General features: G+C 34.7%; 1 protein-coding gene across 1 annotated transcript in view; it reads right to left on the minus strand.

The window, feature by feature from the left end:
• Positions 1–26107, minus strand: part of LOC128986212 (insulin-degrading enzyme-like) — a 146906-nt gene extending 120799 nt beyond the window's left edge. Inside the window, 5 exon segments of the mRNA XM_054406431.1 lie at positions 10244–10366; positions 12182–12351; positions 17165–17372; positions 17642–17829; positions 25846–26107. Of these exon segments, the coding sequence (XP_054262406.1) occupies positions 10244–10366; positions 12182–12351; positions 17165–17372; positions 17642–17829; positions 25846–25895 (739 nt within the window). The 5' untranslated portion in view covers positions 25896–26107.
• Between the last annotated feature and the right edge of the window lie 909 nt (positions 26108–27016).

Below are 27016 nucleotides of genomic sequence, written 5' to 3' on the forward strand. Positions count from 1 at the left end.
CATGCGAGCATACAGAAATAACCCTGAGTGCAGGGCTGCCACTCTCTGAATCTAAATTTCTTCCTCTTCAAAATGATATACTATATGACTAGTAATAATAACTTTCACTGTATATAATTCGTATTTTCCATACTGTCACCAGACGACTGTTGGCCATTTGTTAGAAATTTCGAAAACAGCTGTTTTCATAAAATCGTACCGATTGTGCAATCAATATTTAGTTATAAATATCACTACCACAATGAAGATAAAATCAATGGCTATCCAGTGGTACCACCCGCAATATCCCAAGACGAAAATTACCCGAGCAGGGTAATGCCAAACAAGACGTGTTTTGCCAGTTCCCAAGTGTCGGCTGCAAAAGTCGTACCACGCCAAAATTTCATTTGATTTCTAATCGTCGTGACATTGTTATATACCTGCTACAGGGTTTGTTTATGTAATCAAATGAAAGTTCAGAATGTGATCTTTCGAATGGTATATATATTATTCTCATCTGAGTTGATTGTAAGTGTTTTTTTACCGTTAAAAAAATTTCGGCCCATACCGTCACCAGACGACATTGGCCATTCTAAGCATCAACGTCATACCGTCACCAGGCGACGGTTGGCCACTGCTAGGGTTAAAGCCGCCACTGGCTGTGTGGATGAGTGTGCGAAAACGTTTAATTACTTTTCATGTTGTAGTTGTTTTTCTAGGCCACTTTATGCAAATCAAAATAAAAGGTTCCTTGATCATCCAACAGGATTACGCGTTTTAGTATTATTATACCATCATCAGATCCTTTACAAAACTGTTCAGTTTTTCAACACATGATGTGCAAAGTTCAACATATATATAGTAAATAAATAAATAAATGTCCAGGGTTTACAATAATAAACACATAAACCATGTATCGATCAAAATTTACAAATAGGGTTATTGTAAATTGTATGATGAAACTCTCTATATTTTAGGGTACTAGGGGTATCGTGCCGGCTCAAAGCAGACTTATGTGATTTTTGATAGGCATAGGCCTAATGTTCATCACCAATTACAGTCCAATTAGACACTTTCTGAAAGATTAAAGTTCAAATTTTGAGTCTAATAAAATAATATAATTGGTAATTTAGTTCAGGTACAAACTGGCAAAAGTCAATGGAAATTCTTGAAATGTATTTTAACAAGGTAGGCCTAGGTAAAGTTCAGTTGGATCTCACCCAAAAGTTTTTAGTTGTCTTCACCACAAATAAATATATTTCTTGATGCTTAAATGATAATAAGCAATTGTGGAGCAATACTTTTAAGTTTGAATCACAAATTAAAATTTCAATATTTTTCAAATTCTTTCTTCTTCATGGATTACAAAGGAAGTGAATTATCTTTATGTAAAATTTAACTCACATCTCTTAAAACATTGGCTACCACTGGTTTCTTGGTGTCAGTCACTATTCAATGTTATGGTTGGTTGATATTATAACAAGAGTATTTTAATCATATTTTAGAAATTGAAAAAGAAGAATAATTTTGTAAAAGAATTTAAAATGTAGAAATAACTTCCAGTTAAAACAAATTTTAGCTTATTAAATATCTAGCTGTAACCCGCGGGCTTTGCCCCGTTTAACTTCTTAATTTTCAAGATTATCTCGTTCGCATGGCTCAATCACGTCCTGGTTGAAGTTTGTTCGCTACGCTCACTCACCTTTAGGTTGGAGCTCGTTCGCTACGCTCAAAGCAGAGCCGGAGTTGATACAGCAACGGTTATAGAATCTTTTTTTTATAATCATTGACATAGTTTTATAATAAATAATCCATGATAAAAGGTTAGATGAAAATAAACCTACTTCATAGTTATGGAAAATATTATATTTAATTTCTTTGTATCAGCTGTCTGAAATTGTGAGATATTAAGTTTAGCAGTTCTTCTTGTTTACATTTACATGTCAAACAAGTAAACAAACATTGTTAGTGTTCTCATCGCAGCCATGGAGACCAATCAATATTTACTTTTAAAATGTTCACCTCAGAACTTTAAAACCAAAGGGGAAAATCCTACTGTCAGTATCGAAATGTGAATAGTCCTATAATGGTCCTTGGTATGGTAGCTATATTTTTGTAAAATTTAAGCCCAGTTGGTGTAGTAGTTTTTGCACCTATTAGTAATACACATACAGACAGACACCATTAGATTTTTATATAATAGTATAGATAAATGGTATTGTTTGAGATGAATGTGAATTATTTTACTGTATGGAAACATATGATAATTCAGATATATTTATTTAACTAGTAGTAGACCTAGGTGTTCAGATAGATAACACATGGTTTATAAACAAATCTATATCTATAAAATTAGAGTTTTGTCTAACAACTCAAAAACCATAATGTTTTTAAAATTTTCAACTTAACCTAACTTTGCGTTAAGAATTCAATGTGGTAAATTCTGTTGGTGTTTTAATTGGTTTGGTACATTGCTCAGAATCATAAACTTTTAGGTTATTTTTATGTTTTATACATTAAAGAAACCGAAACAAGTCTCATCTAAATTTTTGTCTGTCTTCCTTTCTGTCACGGCCCAAGAGCCATTTTACACGGCCTTCTCCTAAAAAACGAGAGTACCTATCAAGATCCAAATCATTTTAATGTATTCACTGGATTGGCGAGATTGTCTTTAGCCATTAAAATATGGCGTCACTACTTTGTAAATAAAATGACGGACGTTTAAAAACCCAATTTTTGTCAAGTTTTCTCACAATGTCCAATGTCCATCACATAACCATCTATGAAAATTCCAAAAAAATGTAAATTTAAACTTCCCATGTTATTCTTATGGAGAACAAGTAAACTGTTTTTGTAGTTTGCTTGTTTATGAACATACTAGCTCTTACCCACGGGCTTCACCCCGTTTGACTTCATAAGTATTAATAAAATTATTGATTGGTTAAGTTAAGCTGAATAAAACAAAACAAAATACAGTAATACAAAAAAAATAAGTACAGCTGAGGTATTCTTAACATTAGGTCTATAGAAAGTACCCTTTAGAAAGGAATTACGACCTTAAAGGGCAATTTATGAAATAATGGATAGTTTTACACAAAGTTTCTCGTCATGACGAACATTTTAAGTGTATGGTTTATGGGGGGTGTGACTTGTAGTTTTCTCAAAAGTTCATGGGTACTTTTGGCTTTATAGACTAGCAGAGTACCCGTCCTTTGTACGGGGTTGGCATGTAAGTTTAAAATGCTTATTGCAGTTATACTCAAGCTTTGCGTTTGCAATGGGGGAGGACAAAGTTTGATAAAATTTGCTTCTTTAAATTGACGGTATACTAATTTTATTACACATCTACCATAGCCATAATGTTCTACCACTTCACCTAAACAATAAAGAAAAATAAATTATTACGAATTCACAAACAATCACAAATTATTCATGACATTAAAAACATAAACAAAACTGTAAACAATCCTACTTTGACAGTTCTCATTGCGTATCACAGTTTTTTGTTGCTGCTTAGCAAAACAAATTATAGTGCTACACCCTGTTGGTAAATCTTATAACTTTTTAATGCTTATGTATATCATAGAACCAACTTTTTTAGTTGAAACAGCTGACTAAATTCTTTAATTCCCTTTAAATATGAATACTCATAAGGTTGACATGGGGAACTACAGAGCCACTGGGGCGGAGCCCGAAAGGAATTTTGAGATAAGAATATGCCTATATGTTAACCGGGAATGTGATCTATCATCATGCCAAATTTCAGCCCAATCTGTCCAGTGGCTTATGCGTGATTGAACTTCAAACAAACAAACAAACAAACAAATAAACAAATAAACAAACATACACACAAACTTTCACATAATATTAGTAAGATAAGATAAGATTTTGATAACATTTGGAAAATGTTTTTACTTCTTACTAACTATTAACATTTTACAAAAAAAAAAAAAAAAAAAAAACAGAAAAAAACCGTTTTACCCTCCCTGATGCAGCAAACCTAAGTACTTGTTAAACTAATTCTATTTAAATAGCAAATAAATGTTATATTTTTAAGTAGACATTTTCGTCTAAATCCAATCAGGCAAATGGAAATTCGCTTAGTCTGCAGGTTTGCTGCGGCAGGGTATTACAAGAACCCGACAGATAGCAGCACTAAACAATACAGCTAGTCGGCCCTCAGTATTACCAAATGAAGGGAAAAAACAGAGGCGAAGTACCCAGATAAACCACAAAAAAATTTGCAAAAAAGCATTCAAGCACAATTTGAGGTTAGGTTCCTTCCACAATGCTACAGTACAAAACATTCATTATCGTTAATCTGTCATTAGATGTCATTAGATGCAAGCCTAGGGGTTGTATATTCTAGAATTATTAAATCACATACATTCAGTTAAAAATTAGCTACCAGAAACAATACATTTTAATCACAGGTATGAAACCCGAAATGAAAATAAATTTAGACTCCCCAGACACCGTTTGACCCTGCATGAAAAATCTCCATTGTATACTGGCTGAGATTGTACAATGTGCTTCCGCCATGCTATAAGTCATTAAGCAAAACAAAATTTAAAGATACAATAGATAATTTACTTATTGACAAGGCTTTTTACTTAATTGAAGATTTTTACAGAACTACAATTTAGAAATTACTCTATACTTATTTAATACGCAAGCAGGATTTTTGTGACAATTACTCCTCCGAAACTACTGAACCGATTGACATGTTTTTGGTGTCATTGGAAAGAGCGTAACGTAAAGTTGTGCAGGAAACTTTCTTTTTAGGTAAATAATTAGAGAGTGAGGCCCTGGGGCCCTTTAAAGTTTAATATTTCTCCATAAGATTAACATGGGAAACAAACATTGTTTTGAAACTCCAGCTGTTGTTAGAAATTAAATATTAATAATTGTCTCCATGGAAGCATGAGGGTCATTCCATGCCCATTCATCCAGGTCATGTCACCCATGATCTCAGATTTGGCTGAAATTTTTTTTATTTGTTCATTTGACCATTTTAATAAGATATACCAAGTTTTATAAAATTATCTTGAATAGTTTTTGAGTTATGAATTTTTGAAATTTTGCAAAATACGCTTATAACAGCGCTTCCGAGGCGAAAAGGTTCGGTGACGTTCTTATATAAAAAAATCCATAACTTCTACAATATTTAACATAAAGCAATAGTTTTTTCACCAAAATGTTCAGAGAAATCAGAGGATTATAGAAAAAATACATTTGGTTGGTTATTTCTTCACATTTATATGTAATGTATTGCTAAATTTAAATTTTGAGTTATTTTTTAATTTACAAACAAAAAATCTTTAAAAGCGATATTTGACCAAAGGCATAGCAGTAACCAAAGCAATTTTTTTTTTAATTAACCCTAAAGATATAAACTAAAGTAATCTGGAATAAAATTAATGGTTTTTTACCAGCTAATATTTTTTTTTATTCATATAAGTTACAATATGGGTTATGGCGAAGAAATCCTATGAAATCGATAACTTGACTTTGCTATCCAAGTTTAAAACCTCTAATATTAATCCAATTGCAAACAACATCTTTTAATTAAATTAATGACTTGTCAATAGTCAATGCTTAAAATTTGTGCACTAACCCTTAGATATTAAATGTGAAAACATGTGTTTTAACTGTAACCGGTACCGTATACTAGGCTGTACATAAAATTAAAGCTGCAGTAAATGATAGGCTATACCAATTATGTACTTACAAAGAAATGTATTTATTATTTATACAAGGGCTTATTTGATTAGAACATTTTTGTGATAATCATAAAGGTCTTTAACAGTAGAGGAGTTACCTTAGTTTTGGATATGGGTGCGTGTGAGCCTCAACATTTTCTTGCAATGCAAGTCAGCAGCTTGAACTTCCTTTTCAGGAAAATAATACATCCTCCTTGAGCCTTTAGTTGTAGGTGGATTGACACTTGAAATTATGTTGCATAGGCAAGTAAAACAATTTTGCTGGTCCGTATGTAGAAATTTAACTTTAATATCACACTCAATGTCTTTTTTTTCTCATGACTAATCCGAAACACCAATTGTCATCATAAATGCACAATGTAGTCAACCAAGCTATTGTCCTGTTAGATTTCAGCAAAAACAATTCCTATGTAATCTTACTAATATAAATGTGAAAGTTTGTGTCTTTGTTTGTTTGTTTGTGTGTTTGAAGTTCAATCACGCATAAACCACTGGACGGATTGGGCTGAAATTTGGCATGATGATAGCTTACATTCCCGATTAACATATAGGCATATTCTTCGCTCAACCAAACTGGAGCGGAGCCCGAAAGGATTTTTGAGGTAAGAATATGCCTATATGTTAATCGGGAATGTAAGTTATCATCATGCCAAATTTCAGCCCAATCCGTCCAGTGGTTTATGTGTGATTGAACTTCAAACACACAAACAAACAAACACAGACACAAACTTTCACATTTATATTAGTAAGATTACATAGGAATTGTTTTTGCTGAAATCTAACAGGACAATAGCTTGGTTGACTACATTGTGCATTTATGATGACAATTGGTGTTTCGGATTAGTCATGAGAAAAAAAAGACATTGAGTACCTATATTAAAGTTAAATTTCTACATCCCCACGGACCAGCAAAATCATTTTACTGGCCTATGCAACATAATTTCAAGTGTCAATCCACCTACAACTAAAGGCTCAAGGAGGATGTATTATTTTCCTGAAAAGGAAGTTCAAGCTGCTGACTTGCATTGCAAGAAAATGTTGAGGCTCACACGCACCCATATCCAAAACTAAGGTAACTCCTCTACTGTTAAAGGCCTTTATGATTATCACAAAAATGTTCTAATCCAATAAGCCCTTGTATAAATAATAAATACATTTCTTTGTAAGTACAATTGGTATAGCCCATCATTTACTGCAGCTTTAATTTTCTGTACAGCCTAATATACGGTACCGGTAACAGTTAAAAACACATGTTTTCACAATTAATATCTAAGGGTTAGTGCATACATTTTAAGTATTGACTACCTATTGACAAGTCATTGTAATTTAATTAAAATATGTTGTTTGCAATTGGATGAATATTATAGGTTTTAAACTTGGATAGCAAAGTCAAGTTATCGATTTCATAGGATTTCTTCGCCATAACCCATATTGTAACTTATATGAATAAAAAAAATATTAGCTGGTAAAAAACCATTAATTTTATTCCAGATTACTTTAGTTTATATCTTTAGGGTTAATTAAAAAAAAAAATTGCTTTGGTTACTGCTATGCCTTTGGTCAATAATCGCTTTTAAAGATTTTTTGTTTGTAAATTAAAAAATAACTCAAAATTTAAATTTAGCAATGCATTACATATAAATGTGAAGAAATAACTAGCCAAATGTATTTTTTCTATAATCCTCTGATTTTTCTGAACATTTTGGTGAAAAAACTATTGCTTTATGTTAAATATTGTAGAAGTTATGGATTTTTGTATATAAGAACGTCACCGAACCTTTTCGCCTCGGAAGCGCCGTTATAAGTGTATTTAGCAAAATTTCAAAAATTCATAACTCAAAAACTATTTAAGATAATTTTTTAAAACTTGGTGTATCTTATTAAAATGGTCAAATGAACAAATAAAAAAAAATTCAGCCAAATCTGAGGTCATGGGTGACATTTTATTTTTTTATTGGATGATTTGAAATGGAATGACCCATGAGAAAATTCACATGTTTACATTTGCTTTGACATTTAAATAAAAACAACCAAAACTGTCAAATGCCTATTTTACAATTTCAGACAGCCGATCAAAAAAATAAAACAACTATGTAGTAGGGCCTTGGGTTTATTTAATCTTAAACTTTAATAGATTATTTATTAAAAATCTATTTCAATGATTATAAAACATATTTTTCCCGTTGCGAAGCAAAAATCAAATACCCCCGCCGCAGCATACCTGCCGACTAAGCGAATTTCCATTTGTCTGAACTGATTTTCAATTTAAATCTATTTAAATAACATTAGGTTTAACAAGTACCTAGGTTTGCTGCTACAAGAAAACTAATTAAGCGAGTTTTTTAGTAAAATATTAATAGCTTAGTATAAAAGAAATAAATTGGCCAAGTTTAATCCAAATTTATCAATAAACAAGCAAACTACATCATTTTACAATATTCTCCATAAGAATAACATGGGAATTTTAAATTTACAATTTTTGGAATTTTCTCCGTTACCAATAACCGTACAAAAACACTTTGATATACTAAATTATTTGCTTTTTTAAGCTCTTTAACAAGGTCTAGAGAGAAATTGAGAAATTTTGTGTTTTGAGGGTCAAAAATGAGAAAAACCATTTTTTACCCCATAAAAGTCCCCGTAAAACACTGTTCCCATGGTCCGATCATGCTGGTTCGCGAACTCATTCAAGTTTATACCGCCTTACACCTTCAAACCAAATTTCATCAAAATCGGACAAAAATTACTCAAGTTATCGCGTTCACGGACGTATATATATATATCTAATATATAAAATTCTCGTGTCACAGTGTTTGTCTGCAAACTCCTCCGGAACGACTTCACCGATCGTTATGAAATTTGGTGTGTAAATTCTGTAGGTATGCGAATCGGACGTAAACTATTTCCCGTTTCGAAATTCTTAAAAGGGCTCCGCCCCAGTGGCTCTGGAGTTTCCCATGTTAACCTTATGAGAAATGGAATTAATGAATCTTAACAGCTGTTTCAATTAAACAAGTTGGTTCTGTTCTATGATGTTCAATAGCATTAAAGTTACAAGGATTACCAACAGGGTGCAGCACTATTATTTCTTTTACATTTATGACAACAGCTAATTTGCAACCCAAAGGTGAGTGAGCGTAGCGAACGAACTTCAACCTGGAGGCGAGTTAGCGTAGCGAACGAGCTAACCTGAAGGCAAGTGAGCGCAGCGAACGAGCTCCAACCTAAAGGTGAGTGAGCGTAGCGAACGAGCTCCAACCTAAAGGTGAGTGAGCGTAGCGAACGAACTTCAACCAGGACGTGATTGAGCGATGCGAACGAGATCATCTTGAAAATTAAACGTAACGGTACTTTCTTTCTATCGGTCTGTCTTAGGGGAAACCTATAACTTAGGCGATACGAAGTTCGCCGGGTCAGCTAGTAAATCTATATATATATATATATACATATATAAAAATTTGAACGAATAGTGTTTTTGGCCTCTGGGGACATCAAAATGAAAAAGTAAATCGGTCCCGGGCCTAGGTCTTACCGTGCCACCTACGGTAATAGCTACTTCCCTATAGGGAAATTCGCTAAAATGAGAAGAAGAATATTGTAAACAGTTAATGTGTAAATTATCAATGTTGTATTAAAAATGTGTATAGTTTTAGATGTTAGTTTGTATTAATTGATATAAGTTATTAATTATTGAATTTTTTATTTTAAGGATTTGCCATGAGTATGCCTATGATAAATAACACCATTTCAGAGTTCTGCCAGTTTTTGCCTAACTCAGTTCTATAGAGTTTAATGTAGCCTACACCTTATTGTCTACAAATTGGCTAAATAACTTACGGTACTTAGGTACGGTACATTTTAAAAGCTGACAGCCTGTTTACGTTGACTTAAATTGTAAGCTTACCTTTTCCCGTCCATGGGCAGTTTGATAGCTATAAATTAACCCTTTAAACTGGAGTAGGACTGTTGTGTAAATTATGAGAATTTCCATTAGTTAATAATCTTTTAGTCGACTCTTTTAAAATCATCGGAAATTATGGCTGTTATTAGTTTTTAAACAAGTTATTTCTTTATAAATAACTCCAGTTTTTCTTAGCAATTGCTCGATTTCGAGCAACATGTACACTAGTTTTATTTTATTTTAAGTGTTTAATTTTAAGTTAAGTTTTAATGTTAAATATTGTATGTATGGATTTAATTTTGACAATGCACCTATTCTAAATGTTATGATATGTATGGAATGTTATGTGCAAATAAAGTATGTCTATGTCTATGCCTAAAGCCCACACTACAATAAATTGTTAACAGTGCCTACCACTGATAAAATAATCGGATACCAGATTGAAGTATAACACCAGCACAATAAGCGGCAAGCGAAACAACGTCTCACGGCAGTGGCCAACCTCGCAAGGGGACAATAGTTTGGAAACGGCGCTTTGACAAGTATACTAGTCATGCTCCACTGGAAAGCGCTAGCGGTGATGAGATTACACGTCATGGACAGTGAACATGTAAATACAATTAACATGAATTAAACATACCTTTTCCTAATATGGCAAGAGACATGATGTTGGAGGAGTACCATTTGTCATGGAATTTCAAAAGTTCATCTCGAACATTTATTCCTTTTTCTTTTGGAATAATACTAAGGGTGAGTTTGTTTCCTGCAAGAAAAATCATTAAATTAAACATGAAAAAACAAAGTGATCACAAAGACAAGGGTGATACAGTTAAATAGTGAGAGAAACAGCCAACTAAATATTTGAGAATGCTATGCAAAAAATAAAATATACCTATAGGAATTTTATTGAAAACTATTTATTATGGATTGCTGCTTTTTAAAACTGTTAAGAGTAGGGATGGACAGGATTGAATTTTTAGTTCGGGACGTGATTTTTATTTCCTTCCCGATTTTCGGGACGGGATTTTTTCCTGTGCATAAAAAGAAAGTCTTGAGTATTAAAGTTACCAAAAAAGACAAACAAAATCAATTTTTACCATTTGTGGCACTGATCTATAAAAACTTAAATACCCCCGCCGCAGCAAACCTGCAGACTAAGCGAATTTCAACTTGTCTGATTACATTTTTACTAAAATGTTTCCATATAAATAAGACATATTATTCCCTATTTAAATAACATTAGATTTAACAAGTGCTTAGGTTTGCTGCTACGGTAAAGGTAAAAAGTGTTTTTTGACCATACATCAATAGTATAGGATGAAATAAATAAATTTGCCAAATTTTATCAATATATACTCATAAACAAGTAAACTACAACAATTTTCATTTTCTCCATAAGAATAACATGGGAATTTTTAATTACACTATTTTTGAATTTTCTCCGTGACCGTTAGGCATACAACAGCGCTTCAATATACTAAATTATTTCTTTTTTTAAGCTCTACAAAACGTTTTAGAAAGAAATCGCAAAATTTTTAGTTTTTAGGTTCAAAAATGGGAAAAACCCATTTTTACCCCATAAAACCCCCCATAATCCCCCGTTCCCATGGTCCGATTATGCTGGATCGCGAACTCGTTCGAATAAACGTAGGTTTACATGTTTGTACCAAATTTAATCAAAATCGGATCATTTTTGCTCGAGTTATCGCGCTAACGGACACATATATATATATATATAAATATATATATATATATGAATTTGAACGGATGGTGTTTTTGGCCTCTAGGGACCTCAAAATGAAAAATTAGATTGGTCTCGGGTCCAGGTCTTACCATGAGTACTACGGTAATAGCTTATTCCCTATATGGGAAATTCGCTAATATTCCCTATATGGGAAATTCGCTAAAATGGGTCAAAATTTACAGGTATAGAAACTTGTGACTCGCGGTCACAGTGCGATCTTCAAAATGACTCACGGTCACGGCGGAATCGTCGGTATGACTCTGCGGTCACAGCGTGATTGTCGAAATGACTCCGCGGTCACGGCGTGATCATCGGTATGACTCGCGGTCGTGGCGGGATCGTCGGTATGATTCGCGGTCACGGCACGATCGTCGGTATGATTCTGCTTCACGGCATGATCTTCGGTACGACTCCGCGGTCACGGCGCGATCGTCAAACTGCCTTCGCCTCCTGCGTTCGCAGAACTATCGCGAACATCTGTCACGATAGCGGGGTCATCGTCACTCGCGAAGCGGCAAAATCGCTGACGATCGGATCAAATCCCGTCCCGAAAAATTCCCAAATCAAATGTAATCCCGTCCCGCAAATCGGGAAAATTTTTTTCCTGAAAATTTCCTGAAATTTCGGAACTTGTCCATCCCTAGTTTAGAGAAAATGTATAAGGAAGAACTAATAATTTAAGTCCTCTACACAATATAAAAATAGTAGCCTATGAAGTTCTTATTTTATCTAAAGTAGTAATTTAATAACTTTGAAATTATTTGTTTACTTCTGGTTAATTTTTGAACTAAAAAATTAGTATTAATTAAATAATAAAATAGATAGTATACATACCAGTTCCAAACTGATTGTAAGGGTGGTCTGGCTTGGCCGTGGACTTCTCTAATTGATCCAGGCGCCAGGAGTCGTTTGGTAAATTTTTCTCATGTTCTGAATTGACAGCATTTACCTCTCTTTCTGTGGCACTTTCGGTAAACAATGGGCACAGAAAGAACTGGGCAAACCTAGATGAAACATTTAACAGTTACAGTACTTGTTAGGCTTATACTGGGTGTCCCATAAAGGTCCCCCTGGTTAATTTTTGAACGGCTTCATATATTCAAACGAGCTTTGATACATGTTACTAGGGTAATGTAAAGTACTTTTTGGGGGTATTTTACAATTCACCCCCCACCCTCAAAAAGAGGTTCCTGGGAGTAACTTAAAATTTTTAAATAGCAACCCTTATCAAGCAGCACATCTTTTTAAAGGCCATTAGTTCAAAAGAATATCGGCGAAAACCAGAGGTCTCTATCCCAACCATCGATCTCTATTACTACAACTGGATCGCGCACTGTACTGCTCAGAGATACACTCATATAGGTCCGGCGCCCCCCCCACCACCTAACGTGTGTACCGCGCCGCTGATAACATACACTTTATATGAGAAGACCGTGTCATTGATATAAACTGTCATGTCTTTGTTGATACTTATTCGATTTAAATGTGGTTTCCACCATTGTACTCGTCATAAAAGTATGGAGGTTTTGATTTAGTTTTACTTCAATAAAAGCCCCTGTTGTATTAATGCAAGAAAAGTGCCTGGCTTGTTATTTTATTAGTTCAATTGTTATTATGAAGCCCCATTTTAAAATACAGTCTAAGGCTATCTCAATTACTAAATGTATACTACTTTCTACTTAAAAATAAATCCTTTTAAACCCGATTAAAATTCATTTAATGACAAAAGCATTAATGATTAGTGACGAAGTTAAGTCAAAATTATAGTTTTTAAGCTTTATTGCCACAATTAATTGTAAGTCTCTAGAGACATTTAGGGGAAAATATACACCAATATCCCCTATTAGCGTTTTTTTGGGTTGTACCGGGGAAACTAAACTCATTATAATTGTAACAATAAATTAAAAACTACTTTTTGATCAGTATGCAATTTTGCAAAATGGGATATTTTGGGGGCAGCTCAAAATTTTTAAATACAAAGCCCCATCAAGTGACACATCATTTTAAGGCTATCAGTTAAAAAGAATATTGGTAAAAACTAGAGGTCCCTATCTCAACCCAAGGTGTCAGTTTAATGGGATAGAGACCTCTGGTTTTCACCAATATTCTTTTGAACTAGGCCTAATGGCCATTAAAATTATGTGTTACTTAAAAGAGTTGTTATTTAAAAATTTTAAGTTACCCCCAACACTATTTGGGGGCGGAGATGAATTCCAAATACCCACAAAAAGTACATTACTCAGTAACATGTATTGAAGCTCGTTTGAATATTATGGAGCCTGTTCAAAAATTAACCATTTGGGAGTATTATGGCACACCCGGTATTTAGCTCTTATTTTCCCAATCATAATGTTATGTTAGCTTGCATGCGTTCTAAAGTCGGTTTCAACAAACGGGTTTAAGTACACTACTAATCAATTCTTTAAAAAATTAAATTGCCTATACGGCAAATTGTCACTGGATAAGTAGTCACTCTTTCAAACAATGTAGCTAGATGGAGCAGGCAGAAAATTAATTGATATTGGGAATGTAACAAATCATTATTTAAAAACACCCCCGCCGCAGCAAACCTGCAGACTAAGCAAATTTCCATTAGCCTAAGGATTTAAACTAAAATGCCTCCTTAAAAATATCACATTTTATTCCCTTTTTAAATAGAATTAGTTTAATGAGTACTTAGGTTTGCTGCAACAGGGAGGGTAAAAAGGTAGTTTTTTTGTAAAATGTTAATAGTTAGTAAGAAATGAATGTATTTTCCAAATTCGATCAAAATATGTTCATAAACAAGCAAATTACAACAGTTGACTTATTCTCCATAAGAATAACATGGGAATTTTAAATTTACAATTTTTAGGAATTTTCTCCGTAACCATTAGGCGCACAACAACGCTTCAATATGCTAAATTATTTGTTCTTTTAAGCTCTACAAAATGGTTTGGAAAGAAATTGTGAAATTTTGTGTTTTAGGGTCAAAAATGGGAAAAACCTATTTTTACCCCATAAAACCCCCCATAAACCCCCGTTCCCATAGTCCGATCATGCTGGTTTGCGAACTCGTTAGAATAAATGTAGGTTTAAAAGTTTGTACTAAATTTCATTAAAATCGGATCATTTTTTCTTGAGTTATCGTGTTAACGGATACACACATATTATACAGAGTTAGTAAAAAGTCTGGAGACCCCCTGTTAATTTTTTAACGGCCCATACTAGAAAAACTAAACTCGGCACACCTTTATGGTATGTTATGAAGTAATGGGTGTCCCAGAAAGGATTGCACTTTTATTTTGGCTAAAGCCGAATGTCCAAGAGAGATAAGATAAGATGCTTATCAGAGCTTTGTAGCCATGCCCGTGGAAATTTATTTGCCATGGATATCTTTTCCGGTGAGCAGCGTGATTTCTGTGTACACACTATTACCAAACGCTTTCTAATGAGACAGTTTGACTACATTTCCGCGCTCAATACAGACTTGATCTCAAATGCTGGGTACGCAAATTTGAAGCTACAGGACCAATTATGAAACGTCGTCCCATTGGTCACCATAGAGAAGCGCATTCTGAATAAAATATTGACCGTGTTTAAGATGCTGTGGAGGATAATCGACATTGATCGGTAAGAATACATTGCTGTTTTCAATATACCCTGAACCAGTATTCACCGCATTTTGAAACAGAATTTGAAGTTACACCCGTACAAAATTCAATTAGTACAGGCATTAAAAAAATACAGCATGGGTATACAGCAGGAGTCTCCATGACTACAATAAGGCAGCTGTTTCGTGGGAAAGTGATTTCCAGATTTGGTGACACCAAATTTCCTTCGAGAGGCCCAGACCTAGCTCCACTAGACTTTTTTTGTGTGGGTAGTCGGGTGTACAACAATGTTCTTGCAACCCAAGATCATCTAAAGCCAAACATTCGCGAGTAAATTTAAGCCATCACACCAGAAACTGCCATCGAGTTTTCGCAGGTGTAAGGTTTCGTGTGGTGGAGTGCCGGCACCGTAGAGATTTACAACTGGATGAAATAATCTTTCACAAAGAATTTCCCTGAAGTGTACAAACAGGTATTATTGGGAAAATAGCTGTAAATAAAGCCGATTTCGTGTTTTGTTCGTTTTAAAAGTGCATTCCTTTCTGGGACACCCTGCTTTTTAAACATAACCGCAACTTGGTGTACACCCCCAAAATGGGGGATTTTGGGGGAAACTCAAAGATTTTTAATGGTAAGACCAATCTAGTAACCCCTCATTTTGAAGGTCGTGATAAATGAAAACTAACAACGCAAACTAGAGGTCTCTATCTCAATCCAGTAAAAAATGGTAGCCAATTGCAATTCTTAGAAGTTAAATTTAACTTACAGCTTTCCAAGTCTGAAGACCCCCTGTAAATTTTGTAACGGCTCACACTAGGAAAACGAAACTCTACACAACTTTATGGTATGTTATGAAGTACTTTTTAAGTCTAATTGTTACTTGGTTCCCAAACCCGAAAAGGGGGATTTTGGGGAAAACTCAAAACTTTTTAATGTTAAGCCCCATCCAGTGGCCCCTCATTTTGAAGGTCGTGATGAAAGAAAACTAACAACGCAAACTAGAGGTCTCTATCTCAATCCAGTACAAAATGGCAGCTGATTGAAATCTTTAGAAATCAGAATTAACTTGCAATTTTATATTCAATTAGCTACCATATTTTACTGTGTTAAGATAGAGACCTCTAGTTTGCGTTGTTAGTTTTCTTTTATCACGTCCTTCAAAATGAGGGGTCATTCGATGGGGCTTAACATTCAAAAATTTTGAGTTTCCCCCAAAATCCCCTATTTTGGGTTTGGGAACCAAATAGCAATTAGGCTCAAAAAGTACTTCATATAATGCCATAAAGGTGTGTAGAGTTTGGTTTTCCTACTGTGAGCCGTTACAAAATATTCAGGGGGTCTCCAGACTTGGAAAGCTGTAAGTTAAATTTAACTTCTAAGAATTTCAATTGACTGTCATTTGTTACTGGATTGAGATAGAGACCTCTAGTTTGCGTTGTTGTTTTTCTTTTACTAGGACTTTCAAAATGAGGGGTCTCACCATTTGAAATTTTTGAGTTTCCCCCAAAATCCCCAATTTTGGGAATGTACACCAAGTGGCAGTTATGCCCAAAAAGTACTTGATAACATGCCAAAAACGTGTGCCAAGTTAAGTTTTTCTAGTATGGGCCATTAAAAATTAACAGGGGGTCTCCAGACTTTTTACTATCCCTTTATATATATATATATATATATATATATATATGAATTTGAATGGATGGTGTTTTTTGCCTCTAGGGACCTCAACATGAAAAAGTACATCAGTCCCGAGTCCAGGTCTTACCATGGGTACTACAGTAATAGCTTATTCCCTATATGGGAAATTCGCTAAAAGTCAGTTATATCATTACTAACAGTTTGGGATATACAATGTTAACAGAATAGGCCTTCTCATGCATTTTCTTATTTCAAAATTAAATTACAAACTTAAAATTTTTAAATGCACAAAACTTAACAATTATTTACTTTTTATGGGGTTATATAATACAAGTGTTGTCTGTGAATTAACATCTACAACGTGATTCAGCAGGCTGGTCCAAATCTATATTTTCCCTTATATTGTTACCAACTACTGACACAAGACTAACTTTTGCATAGGTGTTGGAACCAGCTAGAATAGTAGTTGGAGAAGTAGGCTAAAGAACACAGTGCTGATGTCACATTTTAAATAGCTCGCTTGGCTGCGATTAATGTTATTATGGAGATATTGTTGATAGGCATCAATATGTGAGCAGTGACAGATTACCGGTCCAGAGCGCCAGACAGATGCTCAGGTACAATGTCGAAGTAGAAGTTGGTGTGATCACTTGAGGTGGACGCGTTGCTGCTACCACCGTGCTCTGACAGGTACTTGTTGTACTCGTTCTCTACAGGATATTTCTCACTTCCCAAGAATAGCATGTGCTCGCAGAAATGAGCCAGGCCTGGTAGCTCTTTAGGGTCACACATAAAACCTGCAAACACATACAATTTTATGTGAAATTGTTTTTATAAGATGTGAAAAATATTACCACAATTTGTTACCGGAATAAGTGTAATTCTCTGGTTGGACTGGTAAAGTATTTTTTTAGGACACTGCCCATAAAACAAATATTCAAAAAGCACAATAAACAGGGCAGTTGCTAAAAACTTGTTGATTATATAACTCTGACAAGACGATTTTAAATCAACAGTTTATAAACTGATTTCAGATTGGACATAGCAAAGTAGAGTTTGACAGTACCAATATTGACGTCCATAGCTGCTGCTGATTTGTCCGTGGTAGGATCGCTGATGAGCAACACCCGGAGGCCGTTCTGCAGCTGCAGACCTCGGTAGCTGCGTTTATCTTCCACAGACTTGACCACATTGTCCACCCGTAGCTTGACTGACTGCTGGACCATGCTGCTGTTGTATCTCCGTGGACTGCCCCTGTACATATCAGAGACATGAACACCTGACACTAATACAACAGAGACCTATACAACTGCTACAATGACTATATACCTATCAGACAACCTGTAATCCACATATGGAGAGACTAGATACAAGTAGTAATAGTTACCTTTTTAGGATAGGAATGGCATTCTGTTGTTTGCCCTGAAATCACAACTTATTTGTACATACCTCCCAGTTGATATTACAATGCTGAACATGGTACATAGCTACATGTCAACAGTGATTGAGTTTGATGTTCATTTTTACCTGGAAGTCGCTAAACATATTTTTTTATGGAATCACTTAAAAAGTGCACACTGTCCGTGATATTTGTATTTATTGTTAATTCAGCTATTACAAAAAAGAGGTCATTAATACTAACTTAGGTCTATGTTAGCTTTGCTCCTGGAAATAATACTGTCAAAAGTGTGCACACTAAATACTTGAAGAAAAAACACAAACAACTTGTACTAACAACTAAAAGTCAACTAACTTATTTAAAACCCATTTTAGAACAGAAAAATAAAGTAAAGAAAAAATTTTCTTAACATAGGCTACACACACTATCTCGTATCTCTGTTAAATAAAAAAAGTTAGGCCTATTTAATTTTATTTGAGTTAAAACTAGATTAAAAAATCAACTTACTAAACAAATTCCAGTTGATTTTTTGTTATAAACAATTAATCATCTTCTACTTTTTATGATGAGTTTCAACATTATTCAAACCATGATATGAACTAGAATATAAGCTTGCAAAATCAATTATGAGCCAAATAATGCATGGCTTTGAGTGTTTAGGATGAATTCCTTATTCAAAACTACGTATTCTGATTGATCTTCTTCAAATTGTAACATGCAATAAGTATGTGCAATGTAGTATGTTACAATGGAAACATTACAGTAAACGGTCAATTTGACATGTTCTTATTTTAGAAAAATCTGTATCTATTTTTGTTGTGTCAGTATGTTTGTTAAATGTGTTTTTTTATAACTGTAATATAAAATGTATTTTTTGAATGAATAACCGACGTGTATGTATTTCTATAACATAAAAAGTTAAATTTAAGCATGCAGAAATGAACACCACCAACAAATGGAGTTGTAAGCATATTTACCAAGACCCTTTTCTGTACTGATAATGTTATCAATAATGAAATATGTCTCAAGTCAGAAAGGCAGATAAATACTGGTATGAGTAACTAAAAATTAAATCCGGTTCTACAATGTAAACAGAGTTGATATACTTAGTGAAGGTACATATAGAGTTTTTAGTCATAATTTATAATTTGGCAAAGTTTATTTCAGCAGGTTTATCATTGCCGTAACTATTTGCTACAAAGTAATTATTTTGGAATCAAACAAAAAAATTTGTTAATCTATATCTATATTCTATATAATATTATAAAGAAGAGGTGGTGTATGTCTGTTTGTACGAGATAAAGGCAAAAACTACTGAGCAGATTTGATTTAAATTTCACAGGAACAGTTTAGAGCTATTCCCGCTTTGAAATTGACTTCAGGGCTCTTCCCCGTGGGCTTTCAAAGTTCTGATGTGAGGCTTTTAAAAGCAAATATTGATTGGTCTCCATTGCAACAAAGAGCAAACTCACAATGTCAACAAGAAGAACGGTCAAATGCATTTTGATTTCACAATTCCACACAGCTGATTCAAACATCTAAATATATAAAAGGCAAAGCCCTCACTGAGGACTGACTGACTGACTCACTCACTCATCACTAATTCTCCCACTTCCCATTTACCTAGGAGGCTGAAATTCGGTACACCAATTCTTTGGGCATTAAACAGGAAAACTAAGGAGTTTTTATTCTGATCAGGCTTTCGGGCTCCGCCCCAGTGGCTCTGGAGTTTCCCATGTTAACCTTATGATTTTTCATACTTAAAAGGAATTAATGAATCTAACAGCTGTTTCAATTAAACAAGTTGGTTCTGTTCTATGATGTTCAATAGCATTAAAGTTACAAGGATTACCAACAGGGTACAGCACTAATATTTTTTTAATTTTTGACTACAGCCCCAATTTGCAACCAAAAGGTGAGTGAGCGTAGCGAACGAACTTCAACCTGGAAACGAGTTAGCGTAGCGAACGAGCTAACCTGAAGGCAAGTGAGCGGAGCGAACGAGCTCCAACCTAAAGGTGAGTGAGCGTAGCGAACGAACTTCAACCAGGGCGTGATTGAGCCACGCAAACGAGCTCACTTGTGAAGTTAAACGGGGCAAAGCCCGCGGGTACAGCTAGTACCCTATATAGGTAACTGCACCCTGTTGGTAAATCTTGTGACTTTATAATGTTATTGAAAATCACAGAAACAACTTGTTTTAACTGTAACAGCTGTTAAGATGCATTAATTTCTTTTAAATATGAACTAGGGGACCATAGCTGCAATTGCTGCTTTATAGAAGTTATGAATGCGAATTTAAAAGAAATGCATTTTTTACACATTTAGTCACGGTCTACCCCCAACACAATACATTTCAACACTGCATTACCATTCTAACCTAAAAACAGAACACTAAAATTAATAAACATACAAATACGTAATGTTTACATCGGTTGGTATGATTAAAGCAGCTTAGGCCTATACACTGTAGCAGTACTTTCATTAGAAAATGACCAGATCTTTGACGGCATGTGGGTCTGTAGGGGTAATTTTTTACAGTTCTGACATTTTTCCCACCGTCCTTGGACCTTAAGCTTTTAAATGAATCCTCAACAGTCATGCTACCTTTTACCTAGCTCGAAATATTTTGTGGGGACCGATTCGCTTACGGAATTAAATATAGATATACCGTACTCATAAGGTTAACATAGGAAACTCCAGAGCCACTGGGGCGGAGCCCAAAAGTCCGATCAGAATAAAAACTACTTAGTTTTTCTATTTAATGCCTAAAGAATCAGTGCAACAAATTTCAGCTTCCTAGTTAAAAGGGAAGTAGGATAATTAGTGATTGATGAGTGAGTCAGTCAGTGAGGGCTTTGCATTTTATTATTAAGGATTAAATCCATTCTTATAGCCTAATCACCTAAGCTAAATTGGACATAGCCTATGGGAAACTAAAGTCAAACTAAGGGACAACTTTTTTTTTATTTGAAAAATTAACTGCCTTTCTACAAAGAGCTTCAATACTCTCTCTGGAACAAAATCATAATGTTTTAAACCAAAATACTATTCCCGTTCTATCTCCATTCACTTATTTCCTTAATTTCGTGACATAATGTTCTCTGGTATATTTAAAAACATGTTGTCTTCAAGTTCCAAAGATAACTAGATAGAAAAGCAGGGCCGGATTTAGCTTTTTGGCGCCCCTAGGCCCAAATAATTTCCCGCCCCTAGTCTGGTCACAGTTACTTTCCTTCAAACCTTTATTAAAAACTATATCATGCCCATAAGCCTAATAGTTAATTGATTGTATACCACTCCTCGTCGGAATTTTATCATTGAAAGTTTTTTTGAAGAATTTACTTGTTTAGCCTTCACAAAATGCTGTCTTAAACACTTTACATAATTTTATGCTTTTAGTAAATGCTCACGTTTGTGGGACTGAAACAAAACAACTCAACCCACCCCCACTGAGCATTCCTGCAAAAAACATGGCAATTGATTCCAAATTCAGGCCAAAAAACATGAACTCCATACAGTATGTGATACTGATACCATAGATTAAACATACTCCTTTATTAGATTTGTCATCATTATGGTATGGATTAGCTGAAAACAATTCTTGTTATTTAAAACTAGTTTATCCAAAATGAAACGATCTAAACAATAGTTCGTCTCATGGTTATATTACAAGATATTAAAACACACATCATAACTTAGCCCTAAAATAATATAACAAAATTACGTCAAAACTAACGTCCAGTGTCACCAACATGAAATAGGCATAAACAATTTTTTATTTAACAATTTGATAAGAAGTCGACTTGAGTTATATCAATAGTCAATGGTAATATTTAATCTATGGTTGTACTGCATCTAGGTTATATTTCCAAAGAAAAATAGAGCAATAATCCGGCCAACCATACAGATTTTTTGGTCTGAGGAGAAAATTACAGCAATAATGCTGCTTTGGAGGGTATTGAATTTTTCTTAAACTAAAACCTATAAAATTTTTTTGTTAATTTTAAAGATAAATTCATACTTTTTTTTAAATATCCAACACAACGTATTGTATATTTTAACTTGATCCTGCAGATTGTTATCCAAAAGATTAATTAATAACAATTGTTTTGCGAGGTGAGTGTGGTAACAGCAATGTCTATAGTTTTAATTGTCTAACAATTATTTCTTCCTATGTACTTCAAAATCAGAATGCTTAATTAGCCAGAGTTTTTTTTATCAATTATGACTTTTTATTATAATTTTTTATATATAAAAAAAATATTTTCCTCTCGGCCGTGCGCCCTCTGGGAGCTCGCGCCCATAGGCCTAGGCCTACCGGGCCTATTGGGAAATCCGGCCCTGTAGAAAAGTGTGTTCTGACAGGAGCAAAATTTAACATGACATCTGATTAGCTGTACCTAATGATTTTATCTCTTTCTTGATCAAAATCTGTTGGGAATCGGACAAGAAGCAGGTTTGCTTTAATTCCACCAGGTATTAATTTTTTTAACGAAAACTATCACTATTTTACTTTAGGTTAGCTAATGGTAACAGCTAAAACTAAAGATAAAGGGTTAGAATAGGAAATTTGCAATGATTTTTATGAAGTTACAGGTTTTATTCGGTCTACCTGCTGTACCTGTACTTTGCAATGGGGCCGATAAAAAATAAACTGTTGTACTCAATGCTATTGAATATCATAGAGCCCCACTTATTTGTTTATTACTTATTTGAAACACCTGTCGAAATGCATCTCTATGGATTCTTTTAAAACATGAATTCACATAAGGTAGGCCTAAACATGGGAAATTCCAGAGCCACTGGGACAGAGCTCCAAGGGAGTTCAAGACCGGGAATGGGACAGAAACCTTCCCGCGAGTGTATAGAAAAACTTCCCAAAGTTTTATCACGATCCGATGGCCGGTTTAGTAACGCATAAAGTGCAAAAAAACCACAAACAAGAACATTTATAAGAAACTCTTTGAGCGTGGTTGTCGTATAAACTCTTAAGCCACTTGCTTGCGGAACAAGACAGATATTGCTGCAAGAACCAATATGAAAACAATACTCGAGCTTATAACGACAGACAGGGAACGTCTGACGCTTTTTTTTACAAAAGTGTTATCAATGATAAAATCCACATTGATTGGGACAACATGACAGTACACTAAAACATTAGTCAACGGTAGTCTCTTCATGCTTAAACAACAGAAAAGTAACTGACACAAGAGGGTCCTCAATTTGAAAATTTAATGACCCGATAGGAATTGGGGGTTTTCGGTGGGATGGCCTCTAACAAAGGTCAATCATCAGGAGAAAAGGGTAAGTTAGACCTAAGTTTAATTTAGATGGGTGAAAGGGTGACTTATATGAGTAGCTATCTCAATTAACTTATCCAGGAAGAATGGGTAACTTAAATAGCCGGGAAGAATAAAAAATTGTGTACACTTCCATATCTGTTGGCACAAACAACCGAATGAGTAGGCCTACCTGATTGATTATTCGATTGTTTAATTCAATATTTGGTTTGGTTAGTGAGGTACAACCAAACCTAGCCTAACCAAACCATGTATCGAATAATCGATATATCGATCAATATTTTCATTCGGTTGTTTGTGCCAACAGATATGGAAGTGTACTCAAAAAATTGTCCGTGTTGGGAAATTTAGCCAATACCAACCTAAACATTGGTTATTATGGTAGGACTACTGTCATGTCGCTTGGTTTGTTGGAGCGTTGCTATTGGTCATAAATCATTTTATTTGGCCATTAAATACAAACTGTACAATAGGCTAAGTCATGCTCAAGGCTTGGTCTGTGGTTATGTCTACTCACAAAGTAGCAGACAGGGAGACAATCAATAAGTGAATTACAAAGGCATTGAAAGCACAATAATTGTTACAAAATATCAAACGCATAACTTAGGCCTTCAATGAAAACACAAATTGACCACTGATCTTATTTAGGAATATGGGAAAGGCAGGTCGGAGTTTGGTAATTATTTGGACATAGTGACTACTCGCAAAAGTAAATTTTTTTTTTTTTCATAATGACCTAAATTTCACGCTGAATCCGAAAATGACGTTTTTATTTTTCAGAAAATACCGGAAATTCCCTAAAAAAGGGAAAAACGGGAAAAAATTTTTTTACTCAAAATACGTCATGTGGGTACTTAAAATACGCGGAATATTGTGTAGATTAAGAATATGCAAGAATTTTTTTGATCCGATGAAAAACACATGATATAGGGCGAAAAAACTGAATAATCGGTAAGGTTAGGTTAGGCTTGGTTAGGTTAGGTTAGGTTTGGTTAGGTTGGGTTGGGTTAGGTAAGATTAGGTTTGGTTAGGTTAGGTTTGTAGTTAAGTTTAGGTTAGGTTAGTTTAGGTTAAGTTTGGTTAGGTTAGTTTATCAATAACATGAGTATTGTAAGTAAACTAACCTAACCTAACCAAACCAAACCTAACCTAACCAAACCTTAGTTAGGTTAGGTTTGGTTAGTTTACTTACAACACTCATGTTATTGATAAACTAACCTAACCAAACTTAACCTAAACTAACCAAACCTAACTAAGGTTTGGTTAGGTAAGTTAGGTTAGGTTAGGTTAGGTTAGTTTACTTACAATACTCATGATATTGATAAACTAACCTAACCAAACCTAATCTTACCTAACCCAACCCAACCTAACCAAACCTAACCTAACCTTACCGATTATTCAGTTTTTTCGCCCTATCTCCGGTGTTTTTCATCGGATCAAAAAAAATCTTGCATATTCTTAATCTACACAATTTTCCGCGTATTTTAAGTACCCACATGACGTATTTTGAGTAATTTAATAAATTTAATAATTTAATAATAAATTTTCCTGTTTTCCCCTTTTTTAGGGAATTTCCGGTATTTTCCGAAAAATAAAAACGTCATTTTCGGATTCAGCGTGAAATTGAGGTCATTATGAAAAAAAAATTTCACTTTTGCGAGTAGTCACTACGTCCAAATAATTACCCGGAGTTTAAGCGGATTAGTGGAATTAAGTGTTTAGAGGAGCCAAAAGAACTTAGGCCTAAGTTATATGCTATGTGACACCATTGTATTTCTTGACGAAATTACAAATAAAGGAAACTGTCTATTGTCTAGAGGTTAGGTTAGATTAGGAAGCAGCTTATGAGTAGGTTATGTGCGGGTTGTTTATTTAGGTATAGGCCTAACCCTTAAGTTAAGTTACTGTTTTCGTTTTCTCCCTATTGAAATAGCAACAACTTCAAAAATGATATCAAATTAATCAGCCTTGACACCTTTAATATACTATTATAGATAATAATCTACTTACGTATCACGTATGCCAGTAGGTGTCAATTATTAAAACTTGATATGCTGTTTGTGTGTATATGTGGTCTGTATATAGTCGACAATCATCTCTCGATGTGAAAATTGTACATAGAAAAATGCTGCTGAAGATGAGCCGTATTTAGGCTTGAAACATGTACAGCATATCAAGTTTTAATAATTGACACCTACTGGCATACGTGATACGTAAGTAGATTATTATCTATAATAGTATATTCAAAAATGATTGCATTGTTTAAATGATCTCGTTGCTTACTTCCATATGATGTGGCCTTATGGGCATAAGCCATGAATACTGGGATAAAACCTTCTTTTTAATTATTCGTGGTATATGCCTAGTTACGTTATAGCCTATTCTACCTACTGAATCTACTTAGGCTTACTCATCTACCAGAGGTTATGTAACAATGGATTATGTTATTATGTATGGTTGTGTATTAGCTCTAATAATTTATTCCAATGATAAAAAGCTTTTAGCTTAGCTGTTAACATTGGATAACATATTATTACCTATCTCCAAACATAAGACTCGGTAACTAACCTAAAATATGGCAAAACTGTCAAACAAACGCAAATCCTTCCTCTCAGCATTTAAATATTCCCTTTGTTAAACTCATTTTCGAAGAACAGAAGATACCATACGAGAAACTTTGAAATAAGGTTAAATGAATATAGCTTTGTGAAAGAAATAACCCTTCAATTCATGGATAGATTATTTTCAAAATAATTATTTTATAACTAACACAACACACAACACAAAACAGTCAAAGTCAAACTCAAAACACGAAACACACTTTAACAACGCCCTCTGGGCTCTGACTTGACTCGACTGAACGACTGAACTGACTGAGCAATGAGCAGAGCAGACTGAAGACTGAACAAACAATGAATATTGAACGAACAGAACATCACGAAACGTGAAACAACGAACCACACAACAAGGAACAAGAACAAGACGACGACAGAAATTATGTCATACAGAGCGTACAGACAGAGCGGGTCGCTGTCAATGCGCCACCACGTCAAACCGCCACCTCGGTGTTTTGGTCAGAGGCGTCAACCCGCCACCACAAAAAAACCGAGGTGGCGGGTTGACGTGTACGTACAGGTCAACCCGCCACCTCGACAACAGGCCACCACGACAACCCACCACCACACAATTTTCCAAGGTGGCGGGTTGTCGTACACACTCAAGTCAATAAGCCACCACGACAACATGCCACCACGACAACCCACCAACACCAGTTTTTATCAGAGGTGGCGGGTTGTCGTGAAGCTCCATGTTCGATGTCGGCAACCCGCCACCTCGCACGTAGGCGACAACGTGCCACCCCGTCAACCCGCCACCACTCTTTTACGAGGTGGTGGGTTGACGTGTACGCTCCGTGTTTGGTGCCGTCAACGTGCCACCTCGATCATAGGCGACAACGTGCCACCTCGACAACCCGCCACCATGCACTCTTGTCGTAAATCGGTTAGATTTATATTCTGTAGCATTAAATATATTGTACTTGGATTCAGTTAATTTAGAGAAAGTTAATGTAACTCTTTAATAGCATTTCTGGAAACAATTATTAACATGGTGAAAACCAGACATTTGATAGGGTCTTACGCCCTTAAGGGTAGGAACTTTTAAATTATAAAAGTATAAAACCTTAATTCAAAACTACGAATTGAGCCGAATCTTTTAACACCTTAAACGTTGAAATTTG

This window comes from Macrosteles quadrilineatus, unplaced genomic scaffold (assembly GCF_028750875.1).
Source record: "Macrosteles quadrilineatus isolate MER2022 unplaced genomic scaffold, UCM_ALF_1.0 Scaffold_2__2_contigs__length_208266976, whole genome shotgun sequence".
In the NCBI taxonomy this organism is placed as follows: domain Eukaryota; kingdom Metazoa; phylum Arthropoda; class Insecta; order Hemiptera; family Cicadellidae; genus Macrosteles; species Macrosteles quadrilineatus.